General features: G+C 51.8%; 1 protein-coding gene across 1 annotated transcript in view; it reads right to left on the minus strand.

The window, feature by feature from the left end:
• Positions 1-11,747, minus strand: part of LOC119445251 (uncharacterized) — a 50,514-nt gene extending 38,767 nt beyond the window's left edge. Inside the window, exon 1 of the mRNA XM_049664454.1 lies at positions 11,469-11,747. Coding sequence (XP_049520411.1) covers positions 11,469-11,732 — 264 coding nt within the window. The 5' untranslated portion in view covers positions 11,733-11,747. The remainder of the gene's footprint in view (positions 1-11,468) is intronic.
• Between the last annotated feature and the right edge of the window lie 239 nt (positions 11,748-11,986).

The raw sequence follows: 11,986 nt of genomic DNA on the forward strand, positions 1-11,986 counted from the left end.
TTGCTTCTCTGTAGGGTTTTGCATATTTTAGCAGCGGAGCTGTTCTTAGTCTACCCTTCGACGTCCGCCGCCGGTGTTACGCAGGTCACGTGACCAGCAGAGGAGGAGATGCGTGCTGGGGGAGCAGGCGACCAATGAGAGGCCGCGCTGGGCGCGCGGAGGAGAGGCGATAGGTTAAGAGAAGGTGAAGAGGCTGACTACCGCGAGTGTCAGCGACAGCTGGCTCGTAAACGGGCTGGTCGCTTGCTCTCATTACTGGCGCGAAAAAAGGGGCGGCGCCGCTTGCACGCGAAAAAAGGCACGCCAAAACAGAGAACCTCATGCGAAAAAAAAAAACCACAATGAGAGAACCGCAAATATGTAGCAGCACCAACGAGGCAACGTCGCGTATGTTTCTTTTAACAGCGAAGCTGTTTAAGCCAGCCGTAATTTGTGGTGCGTAGCCGTGGTAGCCATGACAACCCGGAGGAGGAGGAGACGCACGCGGTCTCCTCCTCGCCAGCTCCCTGCCTTCCCGACCCCTGCCTCTCTTATCTCCGCAGCGCGCTGAGCCAGGAGGAAAAAAAAAAAACCATATCCACGAAGTGAATGATTATGAGTGGGCGATGCACCGGGGGATCATTCGGGCAAAACGCCGGAAGCGTTCTCTGGAAGCCGGAGCTTGGCGTACATATACTATATAAATATGTAAATATATATATAGACCTTGTGCACCGCAGCGCCCCTAGCGGTCTCCATGCAAACCAGGGAGCTACGGACAACGAGGGACAAGGCTCGGCCCTAAGGAGCTTCGCCCCTAAAAGGCGAAAGCTTGCACTAGGCCGCGCAAAGCTCAAGACACAGCGAAGCTGGCCGATTGATATCGAGCGGCTAGCCTCCAACGCGTTCGGCTTCGTTAAGCAGCAGCGTTCTTGGCACTGTGCCAACCTTGGTTAGCCTGCCTGTGTTTGTGTCATGCCAGGAACGCTGTCGCTCGTAGGCGCCGACACGTCCAGCGCTATAGTCACGCGAAATGTCGCCAACGCGTTGGGCGTCGGCAAGCGACAGCGTTCTTGGCATTGTACCAAACTTAGTTAGCCTGCCTGCGTTTGTGGCATGCCAGGAGCGCTGTCGCTAGTAGGCGCCCACGCGTCCAGTGCTAGTCACGCGAAATGTCGCGAACGGGAAGGTACCTCCGAAAATGATCGCCCGAGAATACCTTCCTACATGCGTAGTTAAAAATTAAAAGTTAAACCAAGTTAAGACCTAGCAGCAACCAAGTTCATCCCTAGCAGTATACAGCGGCCAGTAAGCTTCGCTGTGCCTAAGCTTTGCGCGACCGAGTGCAAACTTGCCTGATTTTTTTTTCGCTGTGGTAGTGTTCGTTTTAGACTGAAGGAACGACCACATCTCCACTGTTTCGACAGTTTTCACTTCGTGGAACGTGTTCTGGACGCCGCTCGCGCTTCGTGGCCGATGGACGCCGCTTGCGGCGAGCGGCGTCCATCGTGCGAAGAGCGCGCGGCGCAAACACCTGCAATTAAGGCGAAAGCCGGGGAGACGCGCGGGGAACGCGGAGTGATCGGACGCGAGGCGCATCGGCTCCGTCGATTTTCGGCTGGAACCGCGGAAATCTATGCATAACCCCTACGAAACTTGCACGGCTGCATCCGGGAAGTCAGCAGGATCCTGGGGAGACCGATATTACCCAGGTACGCCCAATTCTCGGCAATTTAGAGCAACTTTTCGCATCACCACTTAGCGGCCGAGCTGGACCTAACGGCTCCAGCTCCCCCGCCGCTGGCTGCGGAGACGCCCGCCGGCCAACCTCTCAACATGGCGCTGCTTGAACAACGCGGCCACGACCCCACGACTCTGTCGTGGTCGTCTGTCCCTGCAAACCAACCAGAGGATGGCCCACCCAACATTTCGGCGGAGCAAGCCGTCATTTTTCAAGTCGTCGAGAGCCGGCGTCGCCGCCGGCAGAACGCACGTGGAGCAGCCACGTCCAAGACTCCTCTCAACAATTCAGCCAAGGGAGACGCTCGCGTTCCGTCGTCGTCTTCTAAAGCTCCACAGAAGACTTCTTCACCAGTCTCCAAGTGGACGCCAAAGCCAACGGTCAGGATGAATCCCGACGACTACGTGATCGTGCTCAAGCCGCGCACTACGGTCGCCCTCAAGACAACCTTTCAGCAAGGTGATCTCGGCGCTGCCATTTCCCAACTCATCGGTAGGCAACACATGAACGCCATCACAATTTCTCCCAATTGGGAACAAAACATCATCGTGTGTGGCACGCAGAATCCCGAGGTAGTTCAGAAGCTGCTAACGGATTTTCAACTTAACACCAGCAAAGGACCGCTCCCGCTTCACGCACACCTCAAGCTCACCGGTGACGTATGTCGCGGAGTGATTTCTGTGCATAACCTCGAAACCAATGAGTCCCTGAAACATAGTGTGCAGTGGCGCGGTGGTGAACTAGTACACGTGCGCAAGCTGGGAAACTTCAATGTGGCTGTGCTGACTTTCGAGGGACGAAACGTTGCACGTTACGTCCACTACAACGCAGAACTAACTCCCGTCAGGGAGTACAAGAAGACAGTGCCAGCGTGCTACCGTTGCGGCACACTGGGGCACCGGGCGTACAACTGTCCCAACCCGGTCAACGAAAGATGTGGCCTCTGTGGCCAAAACGTGGGGGCTGGTACTGAGGGGATGGCCCCCCACGAATGCAATCCAATGTGCATAGTCTGCGAGGGCCCGCACCTCACCGGCTCCCGCGAATGCACCGGGAAATTCATCAGACTTCAGCAGCCAGGGCCCAGGACATCGGGGCCCCCCGCAACATCGAGGCGCCAGGCAGCTGGCAAGGCGCCAATCACGCCACCCAAGGGAGCCAATCCCGGCGCGACACGGGAGGGTCACGCCACCGGGGGGTCCTGGTCCTCCACCTCCCCGGCGCGCGCTCCGATTGGTCGACTCCTCTTCTCCCGGCGAGCGGGTCACTAGACTTCTCTGGCTATGCTCCTGCGTGACGGCGCCGTCATCGACGGCGCACGCTCGACAAAGAATAGCTCCGCTGTTAAAATAATTTATTGACCCTTTTCGCGGCGCTCCCGTGGGCGCTGCCATGTTTGATCACGTGGTGACGCGTCCATTGCTTGCCTCAGCCGCCTCCGTTGCCTCCGCGTTTACAATGCAAGCGCGTGACGCCGGCGCAGCAAACCTCCGTTTCGACGCATATCGTAGACGGTGACTGCGTGCACGACACGAAGCTTTGGCCACAGCTTTAGAGGACATGTAAGTGCTTTCAGAGCTCATTACGCCTTGTCCAAACGGCGTGAGCAGCGTATACGCTGCTTGTACTAAAAGCGGGGCTAGAAATGTATTCCAAGCTGTCCAAACTTTCCGCTTATAAATTAAATCGGGATCAGTGTGCTCTGCGTTCTTTATTTGGCAAACATTTTGAACCAGTGGCTTGTCATATTTCTGACTCAGTAAAGTTCCTCGGTGCGGCCACTATCTGATTGTTTATTTTCAGCATAATCACTCGCGGGTATGCTCTGCTGCGATGAATTTGTTCTTGCTGCGCACAAAGCTTGGAATTTAAATGTTCTGTACTTTGTGGTAGCCCGTAGCAAAGACGTATTATCGCTAGTCCCTCGCTTACTCTGTGGACCGTCACGAAACATTCAGCTTCCAGCATTCGTATCTTGTCGGTGTAGTCGCCGTCATTCATGCTCCGGCACATTGATTCAAGTGTGCGCCTATTCACTCACACGTTGGCGATAGGGTGGGCGTAATAAGTTTTCGTGCGAGTAAGAGTGGATGTGTGTAGATAACGTGCGGGAAACTTACAATGTCAGTAAGTGGCACCACTACATTTTGTAACGAGCGGTACTCACTCCTAAGTGCCGACGTTCCGGAATTGAAGTCCTTTCTTTGGAGGTTAGCTATACAGCGCAGGTGGATGAATTATATTTCTTTATCCTTGAGGAAAGCCGTGCATCGCGAAGGGCGCCAACATAGGCAGTCCTTATGCAGCAGCTGCGACACAGGTTGATTCCATTCAATAATATGTGAATCACTCTTTTTGCAGCGAACTACCGCACACGTCTTCCCTTTATCGTTACACATTTTGCAGTATGAATTGGGCACAGTGCATTAGCGCACACCCAGTTGCATTTTCGGCAGCTGATCGCACAGTAGGAGGGTAGAGGCAGTAATGGTTTCGTATTCGTGCGCATCCGCTGAGGCAACGTATGGCGCGCCGCGGAAAGCGCCATCTCGTTCCTCTAGAGCAAACTGCTCCGCGAAAAGGGTCATATGAAAACAAGAGCGTATGAAATGGGCTATCCCACGAAGCAGACTCGTTACGGAAGATCATACAGTAGATGTACCGAACACACATGAGAATTCAATGATCAGGCTTACAATTTTTTTAAACAGCGGAGCTGTTTAAGCCGGCAGTAAGTCTGTAGGTCGTGTACCGAAAATGTGGGCCGGTCCTGGCGCTTGTGCAGAAAGGGTCCAAGCGCAATGGCACATACCCCTGTGAACTAGCGGGGCTTAACCTGGCTAAGCATAGCTAAGCATGGTTGGGACTACTTAAGCTTAGTCAGTCATCGATAGCCAATAAATAGCTAATCGATAATCAATCAATAATCAATAAATTCCGGGAAATGCTGGAGAGGGCTTGGTAGTGCTTTGCCTAGCCCAAATACGTGGCCAATACTTTGCGGTAGCCAATCGATGACCAATCAATAGCTAATCAATAATCGATCAATAATCAATAAATTCGGGAAAATGCTGGGGATGACTTGGTAGTGCTTAGCCTAGCCCAAAAGCCAGGACTAGCTAGGCGCCCATCAGCTCCGGTGTCTTTAGCATTGCGCCTCCAGTGTAAGCTAGGCTATTCTTTTTTTTTTTTGTATAGGTTACGCCGGTAATGAAGCGGCAACAACCTATCCGGAGCTTCTTCCTTCCTTTGAAAACGTCGAAGCAAGATCAAAATGTAAAACCGTGGGACGCTTCCGCTATTGCACCTGAGTGTAGTTTCCCGCTAGAAGGCCGGAACCGACCACCGAAGAGTGCGCTCAGCCTCGAGATTGTCCTTCATTGGTCTCTAGATTATCCTTCATTGAGGTTACCAGTGATGGCTACTAGTGCAAAATTTGCAAAAGGGCATATAATAAAGGGACGCTTCTTTTTGACGGAAAAATGGGTGGTGCATGGATCATCAACCCAGTCAGCAAGTCCAATGCATCCAAGCTTGGTGAAAAGGCCGCGAATTACGACGCCTCAGGACACCACAAACATGCTGTAATCATTTTGAGCCACTCGCAGACAATTTCAGAGGTCATAAATGAGGCTGCAAAAAGCGCCATCGATCAAACTAAGGTTATGAGAAAGAACATGGCTGTAGCATCCTAGTTTCTTTTTTCCAATGAATCACCAACACACCCAAGCTTCCACGCAAAGTCGTTTCTTTTTAATCGGGAAGTAGCCCACACTACGAATGGAGATCCTTGCTGAGTAAGTTTTCCCTTATGAATCCTGAAATCGAGCAGTGTTTCAGGGGAAGACCTGCAAATGCGCATTACCCTTCTGCAAGGAATTCAATTGACTGGTTGAAAGCATGTGGGGCGACGGTGAAGAAATTAACTCTTGAAAAGGTCGAAACCTCTGTTCCCATGTTCACGGAGCTTTCCTACATGGCTGACGAGTGCACCGCCATTGATGGACGCCAAATCCTGAGTCACTGCATACGCTATCTTGATGTCAATGGCCAACCGACGGACGCGTTCCTCGACGTCGAAGTTTTCTCTGACCCATCGGCTTCTTCTGTGACCACGCATATCCTGCTCGAGTTGAGCAAGTCTGGACTCAACGCAACCAAGATGGCTTCTTTTCATTTGATGGGGCTGCGAACTTCTCTGGAAGGCACGGAGGGGTGCAGGCTTTACTTAAGCAGGAATGCTGGCCTTGTCTCTGTTACACTCACTGCAGAGGTCATTTACTCCAGCTTGCCCTAGTGCGTGCTGCAGAGTCGTCGAAGGAAATCAAAAGGTCTCTTAATCTCGTGTCGTCACTCTACTCTTTCTTCAGTAAGAGTCCTAAATGCTTGAGTGTTCTTGAAAACATCGAAGATGCTGTCGAGTTGACGCTGAAACTCAAGCAGCCAGGCAAAACTCGGTGGCTCTCTCATGAGCGATCGCTGGCTGTGATACTGAAAGTACTTGAGCCGCTGATACTTGCTTTGGAAAGCATTTACCAAGATGGCGCTGACAAGCTGGTAGACTATTGTTACAGCTACGTTCAAAAAAATAACGATCGCTATTATTACACTTGCCAATTGTTTCTTGGGGCCATTGGCGTCTCTAAACAATGCCATCCAGGCAACTACAACGACAGCGGTAGATCTTTGCCCTGGGAGTGAAACAACCACGAATGCTATTGCGGCGATTTCTGTGGAAGCAGTGCTCAAAGAAGCAAGAAAGCCAGCAGAGAAGCTCCTTGAAAATGGCGCTATTGTGGAGGTATTAACAGATGAGAACAACAGCAACCTCACGCGTGAGTTAAACAAGTACAAAGTCCTAATTCTGGACAACCTTCGGCAGCAACCCAACCTCAATCCTGCGATCTTTCTACGTGTGCCTATCGCAAAAGCTAGACGCAGTAAACTGGAGGGAAGTCCTCCCAGCAATTGGCCTGCCGTACGATGAAGAACACGCGAGGAATTTAGATGCGGAGTGGAACATCTTCCGACGCCTGAAGGAGGATTTGACATCCACAGCATTTTTATCTTCCCTTCTGGTTGTTCCACACTTCGTCGCTATGTTTCCCAAGTTGCTAGATGTTGCGAGTCATCTTTTGTTGCTACCGATCACCACAGCCCCTGTCGAGCGCTACTTTTCGTCCCTGAACCGGGTTTTGTCGTCAGAAAGAAGCCGCCTTCTCCCTAACCACGTCAATCAGCTGCTGAGCCTCACCATTGAAGGCCCGGAACGGCCAAACGTCCGTGATGCCACAGACAATGCCCAGCGCGTTTTTCAGGATTTTATCGCGAAAGTAGTGGGGTGTTACAGCAAGAAATCCAGACGGATGTAACTGTCGCAATGTGGTTGAGAATGCCTACATATATTTGTGGCGGTTTAGTTTTATTGGTATGAAAGACATTGATGCTCACTTCTTGGTTCATAATTTTTTTATAGTTTAGTTATCCAGCGAATGGTCGGGATGTGCAAAGTGCCTGTGCTTGTACATATTCAACCATTCGTGGGTAGCAACCGCAAATTCATATCTTGATATGTCAATGTCATGCATATCGTCGTGGCCGGTATCGAAGCTCCCATATACGCCTTCCGCGTTTGCCTACAGTGTTCAGCAAACATTCGACTTCCTGGTGTGTGTGCTTAATTAAAAGTTGATATGTGATGCCTAGTGCACAAGCGAGCGTGTTTTACAGCATTTTTTAGTTCTGCCTATTGCGAGTGGGATTGAGCAGCTAGTTTTTGTAGGTTTTGCTACAAGTAGTCTAAAATGCCGCGTAGTTTCTCGACACGTTTTATGTAGTCGTTCTTCGTTAATTTTGTCTGTTCAGAAATCAGACTTTTGTCCTTGTGCAAAGTGAAGTAACTGTTCGCAATCTTTGTCACGAGTGCTGGAGTCAAGGACACAAATAAAAAATAAAGATGACTGCCGCTCCTAGCTCCTCTATTCTCAGTGCCCCCCCTCTAATTTCAATTCCTGGGGAAACCCCTGCAGACATCGATGTTGTTGGCTCCTCTAAACGAAACCGAGCTGCGGATGGAATGCCGTGGTGGACACAAGTCATAGCTGGCTGTGGCGTGGTGTTCCTGGACGCGCGCCCTCGAACTCCCGGAGCAATGTTGACCGTAACGTCTCCGCCAGCGCCTCGTACATCCGTACGGCGGGCGCGAACCACTGCGGGGCACACGGGCAGCGGCGATAACGATCGTTTACTCACTCAGTGGCGGGGCCCCGATTTGTGACGTCGAGTTCGCGCCACGGACTGCGACTCTGCGGAGCGTCATGGCCCGGCGACTACGGTGGTGCTTTACCGTTCCTGTACCGTGCCTTGACCGTGGGACCGTGACTCCTTCTCGAGACAGCCGTGAATGAACTGTAGAGGACAGCGTGCATACCTTAGGGGAGGGTCTAGGCAGACGGATTGCGGAACGCGCCCAGTGCACATCGTCTCCTTTCATCAGCGACATATATATAAGAGAGAGCTTTCTCAGTAGCGGTCAGCACAGGAGAAAGGGACTCGCGAACATCACTGTGGCCGTTGTAAACAAATGAGCAAACGCCTATCAGTAGGCGCTCAATGGCGGGTGCTGTCACATGACCAAATATAAAAAAGGTCTGTAAAAGATCTATAGCGGAGAATATGAAGGCCAATACTTCCATTTCTTAAACTTCGCACCGAAAGTGCAGCATGACATTGACCCGTGCGTCAGTTTCATCATGGATCTCAAAAGATCTATAAAAATTGGTCTCCAATCCACGCATGGAGACTACGCTGCTCAGCTCCGCCCTCGAAGACCAACTCTGGGCCGTCCAGCGGGCCGAGGAAGCCGCCAGAGCTCAAGGGCTCGTGGCCGCCGCCTAGGCAGGGATATTCGCCCAAATCCCCGAATAACTCGCCGGACTTTCAATAAAGTTATTGTTGTTCTTCTTCTTTCCAATCCACGCTGTGAAAATGGTTGCACAGCGAATCTGTAAACGACAACTAGAAGGACTACCCATTGCGACGTAGCTTGAAAGTATTCACATGGCGACATTCACGTGCACTTTACATAATTAGTAGCCTAAGGCGTATCAACGGCCTGCGACGTTAGCTTGCATCGCTACTTCGTGCACATGCAAAGAGTGGACCAGAGAGAAGAGATACACTTAACCACATTTTCGCCGCGCCTCGTATGTACGCTGCTCTTTAGGAGTCCTCACTATACGTGGCCTTCCCATAGCACTGTCACAACACAAATCAGTTGCTAGGCGGGTTCTTCATTTACATGCGAAAGTGTAGTTACGTCCCTCCCTGCTTCGTATGCTATAGTTGCGGCTTCCCGGCAACTGCAACATATGCAACCGTAATATTTACCGGGAAACGCTTGCGGCGAACGCTTGCGGCGAATGCGCGGAGGCGAGCGCCATCTGCTGGTGCTGCAAGAAACCCAGCGGCGCAGCGGCGCGCGCCTCCCGAGTGTTTGACCACAGAGGTGACAGACCCAATTTTAGGAGGTAGAGCGATATATACAGCTTCGCTGTAAAAACGTCCATATAAATCGATTTACCACGGCGAATGTTCTCAAGACTTCCTATGATACATGAGTATACAGCTTGTTCATTAAGAATGCAATGCAAACATTTTTAATGCATAGCATTCTTTGGTTAGGTGCCCGGGGTCATTTTCTGCTCCGTTCCGTTCGTCTTTTCCGTTTCGTGTCCCCCCAAAAATCCATAGCGCTGTCTAGGCTTGAATAGGTGAAATTCTGCGAATACGCAAACTCCTGTACGCTTACCGCCAACTACTTGTAGGCGCAAAAACCTCCGACGTGATATTTTGTCAGAAAGCAGCCAGGTGACGACACACATCCGCCCAAAGTAGGGTGCCTCGACCGAGCCCAAAACCCCAACTGTTAGAATTGTTCTTTATTGTACGGTTAGAATTTTCTCGACACGCGACCGGTGCGCTTGACATCGGGGGATCTTCGTCGCATCATAGGCCAAAAAAATAATTTCTGGGTGAGTTCATTGCTTGTATTACCTTGAATATAAATGTCTGTGACTATGCCAGCGCCCTAAGAAACTGCTCAGTGACGAGAAACGAAGACGTCAGAACGCGACGAGGAAACGTATACGAAACGCAGCCTAGTTAGAACGCAGGCGAGAGCTTGCGCGGGCAAGGTAGCGCGGAAAACGCAAGCAGCGAGAGAATTGCGTGTGCAACAGCAGAGAAGCTTCTGAAGAGGACGCGTTGGAACGCAGGCGAGCGCGTCGGCGGGCAAATTATGCGAGAAAAAAAAAATGCGGCCAGCTTCACGAAGCGAAATCTGTCGAAACAGCGGAGCTGTGGTTCTGTTTCTTCGATTGTCGCGTATATTTCCTTTTTCGCTGTGGTAGTCTTCGTTTTAGACCGAAGGTACGACCACATCTTCGCTGTTTCAACAGATTTCACTTCGTGGAACTGGATCCATTTTATTAGTGAGACATGAACATCAAGATACGGTAGAAAACGCTTTTATTGCTTGGGTTTTCGCAGGTGTCACGTCGGTTTTTTTTTTTTTTTGCCCTTTACAAGCACGGCCTTCTGATCGCTGTGGTAGACGGTCAGTGGGGATCCGATGCGTCCCATCTCCCGCAACGCGCTAGTAACGCCGTCGCCCGTGGACGCCGACGCGCCCCATCCCCCGGAACTAGCGCCGTTCGGACCAGCCAAGCGGCCGCGAATGCACAGCTTAGCTGTGGTCACCTCCTCCCCCCAGCGCGCTACAACAGAGACCCCTTACGAAGGAGGAGTTGGTACGCAAACGATCGCGTGATCGGGCAATTTATGTGATACATAAAGCGCTACAACAACCGAGAGCGCTTACGGTGCAGGAGTTAGCTTATTCGGGAGATCGTAATAGTGTACGTGGTATTCTTTGGAGATGCTTATCTCTTACACTACGGCAGTCTTGGTTTCAAGGGTATATCTTCAAAAGTAATGATTCCAAATAATGCTACGCACTATATGGCAATTTCCCAGTGGAGAGTTTCTGCCCCCAATTTATTTCTTGATAGAAAGTAACCACACAGCAGGGGACGCTTTTGAAAACCGAGACGTCACGGGAGATCACAGTGCAAATTTCAACGTTCGCGCCGCCACCCTCCTTTCATTGTTGCGTATTTTCTGGCTTACAACACCTCTGCTCGCAGTAATAGTGAGCGTTTTGATATTTTCTAGAGGGTATAGTTAGACTTAGTTAAAAATTACTCCATCTCCCGCTAAAGGGAACCATGTGTGGATGCGAAGCAGCGGGGAGATGGTTAGCTTGAGCGGGAGATGGTTTCGCGGCAGCGGCCCGAGCGCTCATCGCGGCGCTGCACAGGAGAGAGGATGAGGCGCGCGCGCTCCGTCATTTTCATACCGCGGAACTATCGTGGCGCCCCCAGCGGAATATGTAGCTGTCGCACCACCTGTCGTGCGCGCCGCTCCAGATTCCTAGAGGAGAGAAAGGGGGGAGCGTAGGAGAGGAGAGAGAGGGGGAGGGGACGCGCATGCGTTGTGGGGGTGTGGGACGTGGGCGCCGCTCCGTACAGTAGAGGATTCCTAGAGGAGAGAAAGGGGGGAGCGTAGGAAAGGAGAGAGAGGGTGAGGGGACGCGCATGCGCTGTAGGGGTGTGGGACGCCGCGGGACGCAGGAGGGACGGACAAAGTCCCCGCCATAAGGTGCTTCGCATCTAAAATTAACACTCACGGCAATCAGAAACAGCCGGCCGTACATGGAAAGCCTCCACTCGATGGATTCCCTCACGAGCAAGAGGAAGAGCACGACTGCAGTGCAGGCGATGGCCTTCTTAACCAGTCTGCGACGCGGCAGAGCGCGTTTCTTCTCGGTGGAGCTGGAGACGAAAGGCCCTGCCACATGTCGGATCTCGGCTGGCGTCAGGCCGTCCGCAAAGCAGGACTCGTACAGGGCCTGCAGCTCTTTGTCCAGCTTGGATTTTTTCTCAGGTGACATCGTGTCCACTTGGAAAGAACCTGCAAGCCAAACTGAAACCGTTGGTCTAAGACAGGGGAGGAGGAGGAAAAACATTTATTCAGAACCATATTAGGATGGAACGGAAATGTCAATTGGCGGAAGGCCACTTCTTATGAGGCCACTAGAAGTTCTTGGATGCTGCCTCTGCCCGCTGCGTGACCCAGACTTGCACCTCTGGATCCGAGCTGAGCAGCGTGGCCTCCCACTGCTGAGGAGTAGCGATTCGCAAGCCC

The sequence above is a fragment of the Dermacentor silvarum genome, chromosome 3, assembly GCF_013339745.2.
Source record: "Dermacentor silvarum isolate Dsil-2018 chromosome 3, BIME_Dsil_1.4, whole genome shotgun sequence".
NCBI classification, from domain to species: domain Eukaryota; kingdom Metazoa; phylum Arthropoda; class Arachnida; order Ixodida; family Ixodidae; genus Dermacentor; species Dermacentor silvarum.